General features: G+C 47.4%; 1 protein-coding gene and 1 long non-coding RNA gene across 2 annotated transcripts in view; one reads left to right on the forward strand and one right to left on the reverse strand.

Annotated features, from left to right (window-relative positions):
* Positions 1 to 2,483, reverse strand: part of LOC148216598 (uncharacterized) — a 46,252-nt gene extending 43,769 nt beyond the window's left edge. The window contains exon 1 of the long non-coding RNA XR_015795096.1: positions 2,327 to 2,483. This is a non-coding gene — a long non-coding RNA (uncharacterized LOC148216598). The remainder of the gene's footprint in view (positions 1 to 2,326) is intronic.
* A 745-nt stretch (positions 2,484 to 3,228) lies between these two features.
* The window catches only part of LOC103064504 (superkiller complex protein 2-like), a 42,836-nt gene continuing 33,304 nt past the window's right edge, over positions 3,229 to 12,760 (forward strand). Inside the window, 13 exon segments of the mRNA XM_088134814.1 lie at positions 3,229 to 3,295; positions 3,768 to 4,015; positions 4,775 to 4,884; positions 5,152 to 5,269; positions 5,864 to 5,978; positions 6,280 to 6,359; positions 6,781 to 7,083; positions 7,821 to 7,964; positions 8,054 to 8,199; positions 9,113 to 9,259; positions 10,679 to 10,763; positions 11,151 to 11,257; positions 12,269 to 12,415. Coding sequence (XP_087990940.1) covers positions 3,229 to 3,295; positions 3,768 to 4,015; positions 4,775 to 4,884; positions 5,152 to 5,269; positions 5,864 to 5,978; positions 6,280 to 6,359; positions 6,781 to 7,083; positions 7,821 to 7,964; positions 8,054 to 8,199; positions 9,113 to 9,259; positions 10,679 to 10,763; positions 11,151 to 11,257; positions 12,269 to 12,415 — 1,817 coding nt within the window.

A 12,760-nucleotide genomic window follows, 5' to 3' on the forward strand; every position in this document is an offset into this window, starting at 1 on the left:
CCTCCAGGGTTGGTTAACTTTCCTCATGACCCTTTTTATGTGTTTATGTATATGTGTGTGTGTGTGTGTGTATATATATTTTCTATATGCTAGAACAATGTTTCTTAAAGTGTGGTCCCCAAAAGACCCTCTCAGGGGTCCTCAAAATCAAAATTATTTGTCAGCCTATGTTGAAAAATAATGCAATATTAAAATCCCATCAAACAACTGTCCGAAGCAGCAGCAGCAGCAGCAAATATCAATTTTAATTCTGAATATGGTCAACATTGATAAATATAACCCATACAACAAGAGCTCTTTTGGGATCCTCCATAATTTTTAAAAGTGGGAAGGGGCTCTGAGAGAAAAAAGTTTGAGAAATACTGTGTTAGAAGAACATGATGAAAATCCTGGGTACAATAGATAAGTAAAGGAATATAGGATGCTTTATGGATAAAGTTTCCATTACAATTTGCAACTCTTAGAAATGTTCAAAGCACGGCTACCTACTTAATTATTTGTCCTATTAACTATTCATTTATTCGTTCAATTTATATAGCCGCCCACCTCAAATGCATGACTGGGAAGCTTATAACAATTAAAAGCACCACAGAGAAAACAACAGAATCTTAAAAACATATAAAACATATATAGAACCTTATAAAAAAAACCAGATAATCCACACCTGAGTTATAAAAAAAACAATCAACACTCAACACAATCACTGTTCAGATTCTACTGCACATCCAGGTCTCCAAGCCTGGTAGCAAATCACATCTTCAAGGCCTCACAAAAGGCCAACGGGATCAGGGGCCAAACTGATCTTTGGGGGGGGTGATGTTCCAAAGGCTGGGGGCCAAGACAGAAAAGGCTTTCTTCCTGGGTGCTGCCAGATGGCATCCCCTAACAGACAGGACCTCATGCCTCTCCGACCTGCCCTAATGGGATGGGTAGACGTAACCAGGGAGAGGCAGGTCCTCAAATAACTTGGCCCCATTCCATAAAGAGCTTTATAGGTCATCACCAGCACCTCAAATTGAACCCGGGAGCCAAGAGGCAGCCAGTGCAGTCCGTGGAGCAGAGGTATAATGTGTGCTGACTGAAGAGTGCACATAACTACTCGCCCAGCCCCATTCTGCACCAGTTGTACCTTCCAGATGCTCTTCAAGGGCAGCCCCATGTAGACCGTGTTGCAGTAGCCCATTTTGAAAGTGACCAAGGCATGAGTGACCTGAGAAGAGCCTCCCACTCCAAGAACGGGCACAACTAGCACACAACACCAACTTCTGCAAAGGCTCTCCTGGCCACAGCTGCTACCTACTTGAGCAGGAGCCGTGAGTCCAGGAGGACCCCCAAATTGCACCCAGATTCTGCTTAGGGCAGTGCAACCCCATCCAGAACAAGAGATGGCAAGTCCCCAGAAGCAGGGGCCCCCAAAACCCAAAGCCCCTCAGCCTCTGTAGGGCTGAGCTGTTCCCCACCCAAACCCCCACAAGCCTCCAAGCACGGAGACAGGACCTCCACAGCACCCGGGGCAGAGATGTAAAGCCGGGTATCCCCAACGTACTGCCGAAGCCTCACCCCAGGCCATCAGATGACCTCACTCGGCAGCTTCAGGTAGACGTCCAACAGGAGCAGAGCCAGCGCCAATCCTTTACGTACTGCAACACTTCCTTCGTACTACAACTCTCCGCAGCCGAGAGCAATATACAGTCCAACGAATCAAAAGTTATTGGACATCCCAGGAATACAGACTGCCCGCACGGATTCCCCCTCATGACACCATCCTCACGACCACCGGCAACCCGAAGCAGCCCGATTCCCTCCGCCCAGGCCCGGGCCCCCAAACGCCCACTGAAAAAGCCGCGATTTCAAAGTCTCCTGAGGAACGGAGGGGGGCGCGGCGCCTGTACCCGAGGCGAGGCCTTCCCCGGCGGGGGGGGGGGGCGGGGATCTGCCGGATACTCGCCGCGATTCCCTCGTGGTGCAGTTCACAGCCGAGACCCCCCCCTCCCCGCAGCGCCAAGCCAAGGTTCCCTCACGCCTGGGTTCCTTCATTCATCCGACGGAGGCGTCGCCCACCTGCGGCGGCGGCGGCGGCGGCGGCTGCTGCTGCCTGGGTGGCAAGAGACTCAAACGGAGCTCGGCGGACCCCTTCCCCGGGCTCGGGCCTGCCTTTTCCTTTCGTGCCCCTATGAAAGGGGCAGCCCCTCTCTGGGCAGCGGGGGGGGGTCCCGACCTTAGCTAAGAGGAGCTCCCTGGATGTCGCTGCAGCCGCTAAGGATTTCGCACGCCGCGTAACCGCCGGGTCCCCCCGCTCCCCCTGGCCCGCGCTGCCGGGACTCACCTCCGGGCTCGCAATCCTGCAAGGGCGCCAAAGCGGGGGCAGCCGCAAGCTCGGCCTCGCCTCCTCCCGCCGCCTCGAAACCCCGCGGGCAGCGCAGGGCAACGCAGCGTTCCGCTCCGAGCCCTCCCAGGGTGCACCGCGCCCTCCCAGGGTGCACCGCGAGCCAGGCCAGCTGCTTTCCCCGCGGAGCGGGGCCGAGCCGTCCCGGGATGCATTGCGGCTCAGGCCAATGCGGAGCGGAGCGGCGGCTTGGCACCCTCGCTTCGATTTTTTCCCCACTCACCGGTTGTTTCTGTTTTTCCGGCTTGCCTTTCAGGCCAGACCCTTCCCAAGATGGAAGAGGAGGAGGGAGAGGAAGAGTGGGGAGGCTTAATTTGCATACGGCGCCCAGCAACGCGAAAGCTATTGGCTGATAATAAAGGAAGTTGACTTTGGAGGCACGAGAGCGGAAAAATAAGAAAGGAGAACGGAGGGGGCGTTCTGGATTTGCATATTAGGCTGTCATTGGCTGGACCATATACAACGATGACGTTCGAAGCACGGGAAGATCCGAAACCAAACAGTTTTTTTTTACAGTATTTGAATACCCAACTGCTATTTGGCTGGCTTTGGGGTGTCGCGGGACAGTCGGGTAGTGAAGCACTTTTAATTTGCATACCGCCCTGGCATTGGGCAGCTGCTGTTGCTTCGTTAGCCAATCCGTCCCTCGTTCGAATCGAAATCCATTTTCTCCCAACCAGGCTTCCGCCCTTCGTTCGATTGACCAATCCCGTTTCACTTCCGGTTGCTGAAGTGTGGCAAACTGTTTGCCATCACCCTGAGAAACAGAGATTACGGCAACTTGCACGAGCGCGCCTTCAACTGCCCTTCCTTTTGATGCGAGGGAAGGTTCCGCCCTCACGATGACAGTCCGGAGGGAGAGCTTCCGGGTCAGCCCACGGGCGAACGGTGGCAGTCGAGATGGAACCGGTGACCCCGGGGCAGAGACCCTCCTGCGTCTGACTGTCTTAACTAACATAACGGAGCCTTTTTACACCTCCTGTCCTAATTGCTTATCATTTTCCTAAAATCCGTTTAAAATGCTTAAGAGAGCCTTTCCCACCCAATTGTCCTCCAGAGCTAGGGGACTGCAACCCCCATACTCCCCAGCCTGCACTTGCAGTGGCTTGGAATTATGGGGGTCGTAGTCCAACCTACCTGCCTGCAGAAAGCTGATTGAGGATCCCCTTTCAATTCAAAACGGGTAAGAAATCTTGCCAGAGGTGAAACAATAACAAATCGATAAAGCAGGAAGAAACAGCACTAAATAAGGAGGACAGAACGGGAGTCCCAGAACTTTGGCCCAAAGCCTTGTGCACGGCAGGTAGAAATCTGGGCAGCTCTACAAAGTCCACATGATCGTGGCCTGAATTCATGACCTTGCCAGCTTTCAGATTTTGATCCCCGCCTGTGGATCCCTCCGTCTGTGAGTTCTATTATTCTAAAGCAGCATCAACAGGAGCGCAGTTATGGCTGAAGGGTGGTGATCAATTGTTTCAACATATCTTTGCCTCATTGTCTCTCCTTCAAGTCCTCCCTCCCCGGGGACCTTTAGAGTTGCCTCTCTCCATTCTGGAGGTTGGATGTGCTGGTCGTTTTGAGCTCATCACCCAAGAGGGACCCACCAAAGAGGGATTCCCGTTGACCACGGTAAGTACAGTAGCCCTTCCTGTCCAGAAAGGAGAGGCAAAACCACGGTGTAGTTTGTCGGGTTTTGACCTAGCAGGTTGTGCAGACTCAGCCACTGTGGTTGGTAATCTGTAGGTTTTGGCTTAGCGTGAGTCAGCCCAGCCAACGGCAGTTTAAAATAATAGTCTTCTTGGCAAGTAAGGATCAAAAGGATAAAGATGGCTTTGAATCAAGCTTGGGGAGACTCAGATTCTAGTCCCGTGTCAGCCACAGAAACTTCCTGTGGGATTTTGGGCCAGTCCCTCTCTCTAGGGCTGAGAGCCAGTGTGAAGTAGTGGAAAACGTGCTGGACTACGAGTGGAGAGGCCCAGGTTCTAGTCCACCCTGAGCCATGGAGGCTCCCTGGGGAACTTTGGGTCAAGTCATTCCCCTCAGCCCAACCTACCTCACAGAGCAGATGTGGGAAGAATTAGGAAGAAGGTGTGCAGTGTATGCTGCCTTGAGCTCCTGTAGATTTATTTGTCAGAATAACATCTGTTATTCTGACAAATAAATCTAGCAAATCTAACAGTGTTTCCTTGGCAACAGTACAGAAGTGATTTGCCATGAATGTTTTTCATCCTCCCAGCATATCCTACAGCTCTGGCAGTCCCTGGTAGTCTCTTATCCAAGGACTAACTATTCCCAACCCTGCCTAGCTTCTGACTGCAGCAAATACGTTTTATGGATGTAGTTAATAAGAAATGATACATCTTCCCTCACTTTTGCCCACCTCCCCAGTTGCCACATGGGCTGCCCCCTTATGCTGAGGATCTGGCCTCGGAATTGGAGCAGCATTACCTCAGTAGCCCAGAATGGCTTCCCATCCATGACTTTGAAAGATCTCACAGGTGAGTTTATTTATCAAATTTGTCACCGCCCATCTCGTTTATTTGTATATCAAATTTGTCACAGCCCCGCTCGTTATTTATTTGTATATCACATTTGTCACAGGGAGCTGCTGGGTTTTAAAGAGTTCCCAGTGGCTGGGATGGTCACTGGCAGGTTGGAGTAGGAGTGAGAAAAGCTCTGGGTGGGGTGGGTAGGGGGATCAGCTGCCGCAGAGGGAGGGGCATGGGAGCTGAAATAGTTTAACTCCACCTCTTCTCCCGAGTCAGGTTCTGGCCCCGAGAGAAAAACATCCAGTCACTCTTTGCACTGGAGGTCACGCCTGTGCACTCCACCCTCCAGGCTGAGCGCAATCCTACCACGGGGGAGCTGCTGGGTTTTAAAGAGGTGAGATATGCTTTCTTCCCCTGCAGCCCCGAACAACCCTTTCAGTAATGAGTTCTAGGGAAAAGGGTGAACAGCTAGGGAACACATTTAAATAAAAAAGATGGGGGGGTGGCTGAGAACAGCAATAAGTAGCACCATAGTGTTGTTATGTCCCTGGAAGGGTGAGGCTGGGATTTTAAACAAACTGCTTCTGGTGGGCTATCTGCCATTGGATTTCAGTGGTGCCACCTTAGGAAGACTCACGACAAGGTAGCCTGTCTGTATTGTGTGGGCTCATTGACCAATACAGTTCTGTAAGCCAGAGCTAGCTATGCCAACTGGGAGAAATCTTATTGCATCTCTGCAGCCTTGAACCATCAGTCCACCCAAGAGGCAATCTGCTGCCTGCCAAATGTTTTGGAGTACAGCACCCAGGATGCCTGGCCATTAGTCATGCTAACTGAAGTAGATGGAAGTTGTAGTCCAGGCATGTGTAGAAAATACCTCCCCCTGTGTTAATAGTAAGAATGTCAGCTATCAGAAGAAAGTAGTGTTCTCTGCGTGCGCATGTGTGAAAGAGAGATAAAGCTCTCCCTCTTATGACTTCAATTCTAGGCACTTGTGGACAACATGGGATTATCAGCCAAGAATTCTCTTTCCTTCCAGCGAGCGCCTGGTCCTCCATCCGAGTCTCTGCGAGGCAGTGCCACCAATTATCCCTTCTGGCCAGGTGCGGGTCTCCTGTTTCTGCTCTCTGAGGCACCAATTTATAACTCCGAAGGCAGAGCCATGGACAGGAACAAACTGAAATCAAGGAACAGTGTTTGGTTCACTGTTGGGGGCCTTAGAAGTTTTTTATGGGTTGTAGATCGCTTCTTTTTATATTGTTTTTGCAATTAGTTGGCCTTAGTATTCTTCTCATGTGTCTAATTGGGTTACAGAATACGTGTTTTCTTTTTGCAGGATTTTGCCCTAGGGGCAACCAAGCCCCTCACCACTAATAATCTGCTCTTTTAACACAATCTCTCCAGGTGGGATAGATGAGCCTAGCCTGGAACTGATTAAGGCACAGGAAGATAAGGAAGAGGACATTGATTTTGAGAAAGGTAACGTGAGCATATTCCAGCCAGTGGCTCTACTCATATGCCTTTGTTTAAACCCCAACTATTCTAGTTTTTAATGCAATCTGCCCTCTGTTTGACAAGGTTCACAAAATGTAGTTTATTCCATTTATGATGCACAGGGATAGAGAAGATAGGAAAGTGGGATTTGGAGCAGAAGAACTGTGCCGTGGGGTTATCTCTGATCTATGTTACCTGGGCACATTCTGATTCCATTAACAAAGAATGATCTGGACAAGAGTCAAATGGAAATAGAAGTGAAATAACTAGCCAGAGGCCCTTTGCTAGCACTTAAAATCACTGTGGTAAAGCGAATGTGCAAAAGAAAATAGATACTGAATAGACTGTGTTTCATGGTAGATGTATTGATAGCATTTTAATCCATCTGAAAAGATTCCTGGAACGGCTTAGGTCAGTGTTTTGCAACCTTGGCAACGTCCAGGTGTGCGGACTTCACTTCCCAGAATTCTCATCAATGGGTATGCTGGCTCTGGAATTCTGGGATTTGAGGTTTACACATCCGGAAATTGCTAAGGTTGGGAAACACTGGCTTAGATATTGGCCTCCAGTGATGAAGAAGGCAAAGAGAAGACTGAGGAAATGGAGAAGAGGAGGAAGAAAGGGAAGAGTAAGGGAGCAAAGGAAGAAGAGATCCCCCCAGCAGAACCAGCACCATTGCAGAGGGTGAACAGCTTGGAGGAACTGGTCCTTAAGGTAGGAATGTGTCTGCATACAGGTTTGTTTTCATGCGAGTATGGTGATATGAAATGTAGGAGCCCAACATCAGAAGAAAGAAAGAGCAAAAGGCAGGGTACATCAAGCTATAGAATTGGAATAGAGAAACTGGTGCTCAGATATAGGTGACCTGCAGCTCCCAGCATCTTCCTGCTTTGGTCCAGCAACATCTGGAAAGCTCTAGAGAAATGGGAAAGGTGAAACAGGGATGACGGGTGTTGGGACCAAGTGGCTTTCCTGGACTGGGGTGGCTAAGAAATGAGGTGCTGCTGGGAAGTGAATTGCTACTATTGTAGCCAATGGTTGGATATTTGCTTCCAAGGCTGCATTAGAATATCATGATAAACCATGGCTATCATGAAGAGAAGGTGCCTTCCCTTACTCCTCCTCTGCCCAGCCTCTCAGTTGTGGGGAGATTATTTTATTGAGGTGATTTTATTCTCCCTGGAATTTAGTCTGTGGCCCATACCTTGAACTGTAACTGATCGTGACTCTGGTTTGTTTTGAAACAAGCTAGCTGTATCAACTGTGGCTTGGAAGCTTTTTGATGGGTAGAAGCAAAGAGAACGCCTTTAAATGTTTCTGTATTCTGAAGGTAGCTATAAGCCTGCGTGATTTAGAACTGTTGTGTTAGCTTTGGAAAACAGCTTGGTAGGATTCCATATTCTTTTATTAGCTGCTTTCACCCATCCTTGGCCTGTCTGCCTTGTTCTCAGGAGGTGACACCCATCCCCAAATCAGCCCCACAGGCTGCTCCTACCCCTGCTGCTGAGCCCCCTAAAGAACAGTGGGCTGTCCTGGTAGATGTTAGTTCTCCTGTGGACGATTTCTACAAGCTGATTCCTGATCCAGCTTTCAAGGTAAACCACCAGTTCTGATGGGCTGTTGGGAGTAGAAAGAGAGAACTGTGTTTTGATATGCTAAACTTCCCCCTCCCCCCTTCCCCCAGTGGCCTTTTGAGCCTGATGTTTTCCAGAAACAGGCAATTCTCCACTTGGAGAAGCATGATTCAGTCTTTGTTGCTGCCCACACCTTTGCTGGAAAGACTGTAGTGGCTGAGTACGCCATTGCTCTGTCGCAGAAGCACATGACGCGGTGAGAGTATCCTTGTTTATTTATTTTATTAATCAAATTTATATGGCCGCCCATCTCACAGAGTGACTCTGGGCAGCGTACAACAGTTCAATAAAACAGTGTTTCCTATGTTGGTTTGGGTTGTACTTTCAAGTACAACTTGGCCCTCTTGACCCAAGTGCACATGATGGGTGTAAAAGATTGGTCAGTTTGGTGTTAAAATCAGTTTACTGGCCCCTGATCTGCCAAGAGTTAAAATTAGGAACAGATATTTTGACTTTGAATTACACATTTTACAACTCTTCATCCATTATGTAGCTTGTTTTTTGTTTCCTAATGAGTTTTAACTCAGCATTCTTTCTGTAGGTGATTTGTATTATTTTGGTACTATTACTATTACAATTATTCCAATTATTTGGAAATAATTCAGAATCAGATTTTTTTTTCTGTAATCTCTGTTGTTAATTGCTATTGAAGGTTAAGTTACTCTTCCCTTGACACTTAAGACACTGACAGCTTAAATGTGTAAATTTGCAACATCCCCTTTAGCCTTTTTAATAATTCCAATATTCTTGACAACTGTCGCGGGGAACTGCCTGGGATTATCTAATGTAGAGATGGGGATCCTGTGCCATTGAGGGGTTGTGAAACTCTTGCTAGCCCAGCCAGCATGGCCAGTGGTCAAGGATGATAGGAGTTTTAGCCCAGTGACATCTGGAGCACCACAGATATTCCCTCTTTGCTTTGTAGGTAGCCTGACATTGAGTGATATTCTGAAGAATGTGTTTTCCTGTTCCACCTCAGCCAGGAAGTCTCCATTCTTCTTTTATGTCAGTCTGTTTATGAATAGAAGTACTTACGATATTCTTCAGATTACCCTAGAGTCCAAGATCTTCCAAATGTCTCATTCTTTCCCTTCTGCCTCCTATTGCAGTACCATCTACACATCCCCCATCAAAGCGCTTTCCAACCAGAAGTTTCGGGATTTCAAGAACACCTTTGGGGACGTTGGCCTGTTGACAGGAGACGTCCAGCTGCATCCAGACGCCTCCTGCCTCATCATGACAACCGAGATCCTTAGGTGAGGACTAAGCTGAAGAGAGGAGGCTGTATCTCAGGCAAGGGGTGGGCAGGATGGCTGGAAGATACAATGAGGCATGAACTTAGGGGCTTCACTGTTTATTCACATGTGGTTCTAAGCAGTTTTGGAGGGTTTGCTAAGTGGATGAACCCAGATGTTTTAAGAAAGCAACACTCTATACTTATGGTTCCAAACATAGGCTTGAGAGTAGATATGGTGAAGTTTCAGAAGCTGGAGCTTGATTCTTCCAACAATCAGTGTATATCTACATCTCTACCTAATGTACCTAAGGGTTAGTAAAAGTTGAATATTGGAGGAGGAGAGCCATGTTAGCCTACAATAGCCAACAATCAGGAGGTGTCAGGCAGTACCTTTTCCGCTTAATAAAATGTTTTAGTCGAAAAAGGCGCTACTTGAGTTCTTCTGATCAAAAGCTGAAGACAGAGTCTAGAGTCATGTATCTGAAATGGACGGCTATATAAATCAAATAAATAAATAAATAATATTGTGCAAAAATCCTCCAGTGTAACGCAGCTGCACAAAGGGCTGTTTGCAAAAGACCTGCTCCATTGTATGTCAGTCAACCTCTCCATCCGGTCAAGACTTTGAGTGTCATCTCAGACTGGGACCGCGGAGGCTGAGAATTCTGGGATTGGGTTCACGGTCATATGGAATCATAATATGGTTTACTCGATTTGGGTTTAGTATAATGTGTGAACGCTGCCCCTGTGATTGTAAACCATGCTTGAGGGCTTAGCATTTGGTATGGTTTAGGCCACTGTGGCCTGTCCAACAATCCTTGGTCTACACTGAGGTTTTTCGAACTGGGTTCCATGGACCCCTTAATCCTGCAACACATATTTGAATACTAGTTAATAAATACTACTCTGCAAGGGAGAAGGGGAAAGAATTTTCTATCCTTGCAGGTAGGTGTTTTTCCCCTTAGACCAGGGGTCCCCAAACTCTTCAGTTCATCGATCCCTTCATGAAGTTTCAGATTGTTCATCGAGCCGCCAAACATTTATTATATGAAAATTATTTAGTAAAGCATAGCTAAAATGTCTGCATTGCTCACACATATCCTGGTGATTGATTCAGTTACCAGTGAAATGCCAGGATAATAAATTTACACAGTAGGACAGCTCCAGGAAAAAAAAAAATCTAGTCCAGTATCTGTTTCATCACATGTGTGCTCTGTATCTGCTGGTTTGGCATGTTCTGTTTTCCTTTGAAAGCAGTACACGTATCAGCCAAAGAAGATTTGGCCTTTTTGGTTCAGTAATCCTTCCTCAAACTGAAATTCCTTCACACTTTAATAATTAATCAGGGACAAACTGACATCCCAAATCTTTCAGGCGGTTCTTCCTCAGAACAATAATGCTGTCCTGGAATGCCATTTCCTTTTTCTTATTTACAAAGGTCTATGCTCTATAACGGCTCCGATGTCCTCAGAGACCTAGAATGGGTGATCTTTGATGAAGTGCATTACATTAATGACTCTGAGGTAAGAGGAAAACCGAGGACTAAGTCATGGGAGAGAGGAAAACATGGGTACCTGAACAATCGGGGGTATTGAGTTCGGGCTAGTGGAAACTCATTGGCTTCTTGAATGTTCTGAAGATGGTATCCAACCCATTGCCCTCTTTCTGCTTCTCAATATAAAAGTGGGAATGCTTGTGTCCTTCACTGTGTTGTCATGAAAGTGAGAGAGAATCTATGTATCAAAAGCCATTTCTTTTGATATATGCTTATTTAGGGAAGGGCAGTGCTACATGTCTACGCGCTCCTTAGTCAGGACTTTGCATCGTCCCTTCATTCATTCATAGCAAGAAGTCAACAGGTATCCCTCTTCTGATGCTCAGGGTCAGTCTTGTCTTTTTTTTCTCCTCAGCGTGGTGTGGTTTGGGAAGAGGTCCTCATCATGTTGCCAGACCATGTAAATATAATTTTGCTGAGTGCCACTGTCCCCAACACCCTGGAGTTTGCTGACTGGATCGGGTAAGCAGGGCCCTGCAGCCCATCTAGGCCTCCATTCCATGTTTTCAGATGTTTCTGTGATCCAAATACTTACCTTCCTATCTTGTAGCTGCTGATTATGGGCGAAGGACATCTAGAAACAATACTATAGCTCCCTGTGGCCTTCACTGTAGCAATTTGTCTAGTCCCCTTTAGAAGCCATCTGGGCCAGAGGTTGGCAATATAGTCTCTGTGGGTGTCAGAGGCTTCTTGACATCCCTATCACAGTGTCTGTGGCAATGTTTCTCAACCTTGGGCACTTTAAGATGTGTGGACTTCAACTCCCAGAATTCCCCAGCCAGCCATGCTGGCTGGGGAACTCTGGGAATTGAAGTCCACACATCTTAGTGCCCAAGGTTGAAAAAGACTGGTCTGTGGGAATCCCAATAAAAATTTAAATTCAGAATGAAAAAATGTCTCAAATCTTGTGGAACTGCTAATTCTTGCAAGCCTTTTGCCCGAGACCTTGTAAGATAGATAGATAGATAGATAGATAGATAGATAGATAGATAGATAGATAGATAGATAGATAGATAGATAGATTCTTGCAAAATATCAGCTTCTTCAAGCAAGACGTTGGGTGAGATGTCATCCATTTTTAAACAATGATTTAATGTTTGGGGCTGGACACTTGCAATGTGGTTGCTGACCCTGATCTAAGCTGTGTCTGCGTCAGGTAGAAATGAATTCCCCCCTTGAAGAATTCTGGGGAAGCTCTGCCTTTCAGAAGCTGCTGAACCTTGATGATCAAATCCAAGCCTTTTGAACTGGATTAATTCCAGTTTCACAGTTTTCAATTATGCTGTCTTGCTTTTGATTGTTAATCATTTTGACAGTTGCATAAGGTGGAATGGCAAGGAATAACACACTGAGATATAAATATAAAGTAAAAAGGGGGACATCTGGATACACTCTCTGGACAGCATGGCTTTGGGGAGGGGAGGGAAAAGCTCAGCAAAATAGCACTGTCTGTGGGGTTCCTGCCTTTGACAGGAGAATCAAGCGGAAGAAGATTTATGTGATCAGCACGCTGAAGCGCCCTGTTCCACTGGAGCATTATCTGTACACGGGCAATAGCCAGAAGACGCAGAACGAGCTCTTCCTCCTGGTGGACGCCCGTGGGACGTTCCTTACGAAAGGGTAGGCTCGGGAGTGACAGAGGATCTCTTCTAATACCTGCTAAGCCAGCTTCCCCTTCCCAACTCCCCTGGGCGTGAAAGCTATCTTGATTTGTTAGTGATAAAAAACGCCAGTGGTGGAAGCGTTGCTGAGCTTTAGTCATAGGCATATAACCCGTCTGAAACGATGCTCTGTTTCATTCTTTGCTGCAGCAGGAGATAGCCTCTGTCTTGGCCCCAGGACGTGGCTGGGCAACCTTTTCATATCTAGTTGAGTCAGCAATGAGGGACTCAAAGTAAGCAGGCCAGGAGTTGAATGGTGGGGATAACATGGGGCATGCTGGCTGAGGAATTCTGGGAGTTGAAG

This window comes from Python bivittatus, unplaced genomic scaffold, assembly GCF_059951505.1.
Source record: "Python bivittatus isolate LINGU-HERP-01145 unplaced genomic scaffold, Pbiv_v1 ctg000150_np1212, whole genome shotgun sequence".
Classification (NCBI taxonomy): Eukaryota; Metazoa; Chordata; class Lepidosauria; order Squamata; family Pythonidae; genus Python; species Python bivittatus.